The following is a 6,958-nucleotide window of genomic DNA, read 5'->3' on the forward strand; positions in this document are numbered from 1 at the left end:
TAGTCACTTAGTGTTCATATTATTTGTACAATCTGCTTGGAAGTTTTGGGTTTTGCTTTTACAGTGCCATGAACATTTACTAAAATGCTGCAAGTTTTGAAGGTTTTTTTTTTTTACCTCCTTTATCATCTTCACTACTTTGCCTTATGGCAAGCTAAACATTTATTCATTAATTTAGCACAGTTCCAGCTGTTTTGTCATTTTTAACTAAGAACCCTGGAAAATATTTCTTGTTTTGCTTAAACATAAATTATTGCTCTGACTCCAGAATTAGGCAGATTTTAGACAAGCAGCCATTTTCTTATAGCCGTGTCCCGAGTCATGCACATCAGCTTACATCCGTCTTGTTCTCGTCTTTTTTCTTTTGAAGAGTGGCAAGAATAACACTAATTAACAAAAGAAAAGAAAAGCTAAGTGTATGTAAAATACATTAATTTTGTAGGAATGGTCAGAGTAGATGCTGGAAGTAATAAACACTAATGTTAAAGGATATATTTAAAAAAAATAATAATGGTGCCATTTTGTTAAGTTTACACTGTTTTTTTTTTTTTTTTTAATTAGACCAATCATATTTTTTCCTTGCATTTTGTCCCTTTCATCCCTTGGACATTGCTGCTTCCCTCGTTATTTAAACTGTTTATTTAGTTCAGTAGCTTGTAATTTTGAGTTCAAAGGTTTAGTCAAATATCTCTAATTGGTTTTCCCTAAATGCAGAATGTCAAAATTTCACAACCAAGAGTTAATAAGGAAACTTACAAAGACAAGCTCTTTAATCTGCCATTTAATTAACATTTACAAATGCAGATGTCACATTTTTGCAAAAGTGTGACATTTTCCATTGCATAAAACTTGCTTTTATTGAATTTAGATTTGAGGATTAAGTGGTGTACTTTTTATCATAACATCTTAGGATTTTGAGTGATTGCTCAGAAAGCGTCTCAATTTGTCCACGGCGTTTAGATCTGATGTCATTCAGTCTTCTGTGCTGTTCCGTAAAAGATGTTCAGCCTGCGAGAAGCAGAACAGACCTTAGAAAAGGACAGATTGATCAACAAGCTGGCCAGCTTTGTGACGGGCTGCGGCGTAAGCACCAGGAAGTCGATGGGGTCTTCCGGTTTGACCTTGGAGCACTCCAGCATGGCCTCGCCCAGCGAAGGCATCACGTACTTCATCAGGTAGTTTCTGAGAGGAAGAGCTTTGGCTTCCAACATTTCAGACTCCTGCTCCACCACCATCCCCAGGTTCTTCTTCTGCAAAAAGCACACTCACAGGCTTTAAGCAATCTTTATTTGGTGTTTTTTAAAGCTCCTAGTTTCTGAGCTCACCCAGTCCTCATAGTGACCCGTCATCTCAGCCAGAGCAGCCGCCTTCCTCTCCTTCCTCTCTGCTGCCTCTGCCGCCAGCTTCTGCTTCCTCTCTTCCTCCTTCCTTCTCTTCTGCTCCGCCTGCTCCTCTGGAGTCCCGCCGTAGTTCTTGGGCTCCCCTATAATCTCAATAATCTTCTTCATAGAAGATGTGTACTCCGAATCATCTGAGCTGATGTCTGGGAAAAGAAGAACATTATATTTTCCCCTAATATTCCAAGGGCGTAATTTTTGTTTTCTTTATACAAGCAGCTTCTTCTTTTACATAAATATGTATTAGGTACAAAAAGACTTGCTGTGGTGACCCCTTGTGGTCAATTATGGTTTTGCAGACTACCTAAATATTCTGGATGGAGTTCCCGGTGATCAAAAAAGTCCAACAAAGTTACTGGAGCTCTGCATCGTTGCCGGTATGCACCCAGACGAGACTTGAATTCGTCCTGGGTGTAGCGCATCTTCTCAGCTACGCACTCTGGAAGCTCTTGCACTCGCTTGAACAAGAAATCATCTGGTGCTTCGAGGGAAAAAATGTACTCTAATGCAGATATGGAAGAAGAAAAAACACACTTGAGCAATTCTGAGTTGATGCATTTTAACTACAGCGACTAGTTGATGCTATGAGCAGAACCTGGGGTGACGCTCTTGTTGTACCACGGCATCTTGGACAGTACATCTACATCCTGGTTCTCCTGACTCTCCTCTGAACAGAATGAAAATTCACTATTTCACTCATAACACTGATGCGTTTTCATTCATTAATTTGACAAAAGCTGTATTGACTGATAAAACATACCAGCAAAAACCATCTTTGCCTGATCCAGAGTCTCAGGGAAGCCGTCCAGAACAAACCCTTGGTTCATGGATCCTTTGGAGTAAAGCTTTTCATGCAGAACCTCAAAAATCAGGTCCTCAGTCACAACACCTGAAAAAACAAGGGAAAAACAGAAAAAATCAAACAACATCAAAGCTTTTTAAAGTCAAATTTAATTCAAGGACATTTCCGTACACTTGAGCCGCATTTAGTTGTTTTCTACTTTTTAAGTCAAATAAATTGGTCAAGTTTTAGATTTTGAACCTGAATGTGTGAGTTTGTGAAAGATAAACTTACAGCAGTAAGTTGTGTTAACATTTGTTCAGTTTTGTCAAACCTACAAGAGTTGAATAAACTGGAGTTTTTAGGTTAGCACTTAAAAAAACTGAAAGAAGAAAAAGACAGGAGTGGGAATTATTTCCCAGAATGCTTAGCGGCATGTTTTTATGGAGTTGCGTTATATTGATCTGACTCTTTTATTAGTTTGAGGATAATGTTCTGTTCACACTAAATGTTTTTGAGCTGAATTTAATAAAATTCATTATCAGATCAGAAATGTTGTTCTTGCAATTTGAAACAATAATTTAAATTATATTAACATACAATAAGTAGTTGTTTTAACTTGATATTACGAATGAAATAATAGAGAAATGTGGTTCTTTAATTAGGTGAGGGCAGTTTTTTTTTTCTTTTTATTGTGAAATAATTATTTGGTTTAAATTGCAGCAATAAGTTAAAACTCACAATTCAAGATTAATAAACTTAAAAAACAATGTTGTCTCTTGTTAAATCTTTAATTTCTGAGTTAAAACCAAAACAATTTTCTGGTTGACTTAAGTTGGATTTTCCAGGCAGCAGGTGGACTTTCATTTTCAAGTTATGTTTTACAGTGCGGGAATTAGGATTTGGGATTTATCAGCCTCCGTTGACTGAAAACTCTTTGCTGTTGTGTTTTTATTTTGTCAACTCGCCTTCGTTGTCCTCCAGAGTCCTCTGGATGTATTCCAGCTGGTCGTGTGCAGCAGCTTGAGCTTCTTCAGCAACTTCTTCTTCATACTCCTCGGTAGCTATTATCGTCTCCTGCGAAACGTAGAAACAAACATGGTGGACAGAAAACACCTCTTTATGTTTGTCATGGAGCTGCAGCTGCTCTACAGCATAATAGTAAAGTGGAAAGTCGACAACGTTTATAACTTACGGAGCTATTTTACTCTCAGGCCAGCCAAAAACAAAAAACTTGTTTACAGTCCCAAATGTCACAAGATTTGGAAAGATTGTTTTTTTAAATAATCCCCATTGTATGTCTATTTTTAGGATTTAAAATGAATAAAAACATAAAATTTTATTTAAAAAAAGAGGTTAGTTTTTTTTCTGTGTGATGGAAAATGATATAAAACTTAAAGGACAAGAAAACCAAACCTAGGACTGTTAGGATCTGTGTAGTTTCTGTCTGTCTAGTCCTGTTTTCCCCTGAGGCTGTCTTGATTGATCCCAGCTGTGTGTCGTTCCTGTGATTACCCTCCCAGTGTATTTAGTCCCACCTGTTGTCAGTGTTCTTTGTCGGATCGTCGTCGTGTCTCACGTCTGTGTCTGTTCCTGTGCTGCCAGAGATTTTCTGTTGTTCCTCCTGGTTTTTTCATTAAATTATATTTCATCATGACTACCTGGGATTCCCGGCGTCTCTCTCACCGCTCTCAACCACACATCATGACAAGGACCATGTTATTGGTTCTTTTAAATGGAAATATTGCAGAAAAAATAAAAACATTTATAATATCTACATTTAGAATATTAGCTGGTGTTTTTTATTACAATTTTTCCCAGCCACTGTGGCAGGTCCAAAGTTAAGGCCGATGTGAAAACCACAAATTTTTATTTATTCAGTCAGTATTAAAAACAACAAACACTAAATAATGTTAAAATTGAACCATGTGCTTTTTTTATTTAACATATTATGAAAAAATTATCCCTTCATTTTATGAATACAAGAGAAAAGTCAAGTTTTTTAAAAAATGGTCACTTATTAATGAATCATTTGTCGATCAATAATAACTTGTTGATTGATGACTTTCATCCTTAGTACAAATCCTAATATATTCACTGAAAACACAAAATATTTTCAAGTATTTTTGGTCTAGTTTCTGGTGAAAATGTCTTAGTGCACTAACTTACTAAAACTAACTTACAAGCAATCTTTCAGCAAGAAATAGAAGCTGATTTAAGTCAATAATTCCTTAATATTAATGAAAAAATACTAGTTCCAGTGCAAATTAATTCACTTATAACACCTGTCAAACTGAAGGCCCGTGGGCCAAATGTGGCCCACCACAGCTTTTTATGTGGCCTTGAGATTCTTGAGAATTATCATGGAAATTCACACAAATATCACTTTTATGCTGATAACTGGCAAATTGTGCTAACTGGAGTTTATTGTAGATTTTTCTCAAAAATTGTCAAAAACTTTCTTACTTGTACTAAACAGCTGCCTCAGCTTCAATTGGTGTCAGATTATAGTCCAGGATCTATGATACAGATCTCCTATACAGCGAGTAATAAAAAGTCACATTTACCTTCATAAATAAGTGCAAATATTTCCAAATTAGAGCCACAAACACAAAAAAAATCACAAAAGGAATTACGAAATCCTGGAGGAACTGAAAAGCTGTTCAATAGGATTCATTGATTTTTTTAACAGTTTGTGATCAGGTTTATCAACACATTCTGGTACAACCGGCCCTTTAAGAGCATTCATGATCTGGATTTGGCTCAAAACAAAAATTACTTTTGACACCCCTGGATTATATATGAGAAAAATGTCGTGGTATAAATGAGATAATCTATCCCATGGAACAAATACATTTTCATCAATATTACTTAAAACAATCTCCTATTTCTTACTGAAAAGTTACTTGTCATCACTTTTATCTTATTTCAAGTGTACCAAGATATTTGCACTTGAAACTAGACCAAAAAAACTTGGTAAGATTTTGTGTTTGTCACATAAACTCACAATAAAACACTTTTGGGTTTAACAAAATGTGAAAACGCTTAATCATTTCCACAAGGGGGCAGTATACACTGAGTATCTCTGTTGCATTTTGTTTCCACTGACCAGCTGAGTAATTTTCTCATCAAACATGCTTTTGACGTTGATGTAATGAAGTTTGTAGTACTGGCAGAGCTTCATGGCAAGAGTCGTCTTCCCAACCGCCGGAGGGCCAATCAGGCAGATCTTAATCGGCTACAGAAAATAAAGATATAACCCACTGCTGTCATTTGAAAACAAGCTTAGTATCAAAGAGGGATTCTAATCTATCAAATATTTAGATAAAGACGGATTTGACACAAACAACACTCTGATTTGAAGGGTTAAATACTTACGAGAAGCTGTCTTGCGAGTTTGTACTCCTTCACGATGTTCTTGATGTTTTTCACCAGTCCTTCTTCACTCGTCCAGTCAAAGGTCAAAGAGTCGCTGACTATAGAAGCTTCCACTTGCAGGTTGACATTGAGACAGTCCAGTTCTTCCGGCTGTTACCAGAAACAAACTGAACTGTTGAATCAATATTAAATTCATCTGATTTTTCTTTTTTTTGCAGGTTTGATTTTACATCTCATGTTTTGGGATTTTTTGGGGGGAAAAAATTAAAGGGTAAAGAGCATTGAAAATAAGATTTGTCTTGAGTTCGTTTATACAACAATGCACCTTAAAAGCGTTCATTCTGATGGCGTCTTCTGGAAGTAATTTGCAGATTTTTTCTGGTCCGAGTACATCACTAATAGTCTAAAGAGTTAAAAGATAAGAGGCTAAATAAACATTTTATGACGTTTTATTGGTTTACACACGATATTGTTATTATAGCTTAATTCTGACGTAAAATGCTACCTTGACAACCTCCTCTAACGTGTTCTTGGACTCATCAATGGCAAGGATGTACCTTGAACTTGGCTTCACCTTAATGATGCCTTGGACCACTCTGCAATAAATTAGAAGTCCGTTCAGTTTTGATCCAATTTTTACCCAAATAACAAACAACAACACTACACATCGATAAATAAATTTACCTTCCAAGGTCACGAACATGAATCATGGGAATAAAATTTTCACCACTTCCAAATATGGGAACCTTTGGCTCCTCCATCGACCATGAAACCTAAAAAAAAATGCAAATGACAAAAAATGTAAAATACACTGCAAAAACACAAAATCTTACCAAGTAATTTTAGTCTAGTTTCTACTGCAAATATCTTATTACACTCGAAATAACTTTTTAGCAAGCGGTACGGGTTTGTTTTAAGTCAATAATTTCTTAATATTGTTTAAAAAAACACATTGGCAGGTAAATTAACTTATAAAATGGGAAAATGTCTTGTTAGAAGTGAAATTATCTGTCAATGCAACTAGAACTGGGTTGCTAGGTGACGGGGATGGCGTTGCTAGGTAACGGCACCAATAGAATTAGAACTTTTTCACCAATATTAAGAGATTATTGACTTAAAACAAGCTCTTATGTCCTGTTCAAAAGTTATTTTTAAGTTAGTTTTCTCTCATTTCAAGCGCAGTCAGATATTTGCACTAAAATACTTGGTAAGATTTTTTTATACAAATTATGTGTTCATAAGGGATTTATTATATTTACCTTAAAAAAGTAGTGGAAGAGATTTTCTCCCATCCCGTACTGAAATCCAGCACATACGACGTAACCTTTGCGCTTAGATGCTTTCTGCAAAATGAGAATATATATATATATATATATATATATATATATATATATATATATAT

The 6,958-nt window shown here is 35.6% G+C and overlaps 1 protein-coding gene across 1 annotated transcript in view; it reads right to left on the reverse strand.

The window, feature by feature from the left end:
- Positions 1 to 752: 752 nt before the first annotated feature.
- The window catches only part of LOC106959016 (adenylate kinase 7-like), a 12,570-nt gene continuing 6,364 nt past the window's right edge, over positions 753 to 6,958 (reverse strand). The window contains exons 6-18 of the mRNA XM_015051264.1: positions 6,816 to 6,899; positions 6,241 to 6,329; positions 6,062 to 6,152; positions 5,882 to 5,959; positions 5,557 to 5,706; positions 5,288 to 5,416; positions 3,147 to 3,255; positions 2,158 to 2,286; positions 1,993 to 2,064; positions 1,702 to 1,899; positions 1,326 to 1,543; positions 1,092 to 1,250; positions 753 to 1,008 (exon numbers count right to left, since the gene is read on the reverse strand). Coding sequence (XP_014906750.1) covers positions 973 to 1,008; positions 1,092 to 1,250; positions 1,326 to 1,543; positions 1,702 to 1,899; positions 1,993 to 2,064; positions 2,158 to 2,286; positions 3,147 to 3,255; positions 5,288 to 5,416; positions 5,557 to 5,706; positions 5,882 to 5,959; positions 6,062 to 6,152; positions 6,241 to 6,329; positions 6,816 to 6,899 — 1,542 coding nt within the window. The 3' untranslated portion in view covers positions 753 to 972. The remainder of the gene's footprint in view (positions 1,009 to 1,091; positions 1,251 to 1,325; positions 1,544 to 1,701; positions 1,900 to 1,992; positions 2,065 to 2,157; positions 2,287 to 3,146; positions 3,256 to 5,287; positions 5,417 to 5,556; positions 5,707 to 5,881; positions 5,960 to 6,061; positions 6,153 to 6,240; positions 6,330 to 6,815; positions 6,900 to 6,958) is intronic.

The sequence above is a fragment of the Poecilia latipinna genome, unplaced genomic scaffold (assembly GCF_001443285.1).
Source record: "Poecilia latipinna isolate Pla-1442-1.1 unplaced genomic scaffold, P_latipinna-1.0 Scaffold1038, whole genome shotgun sequence".
NCBI classification, from domain to species: domain Eukaryota; kingdom Metazoa; phylum Chordata; class Actinopteri; order Cyprinodontiformes; family Poeciliidae; genus Poecilia; species Poecilia latipinna.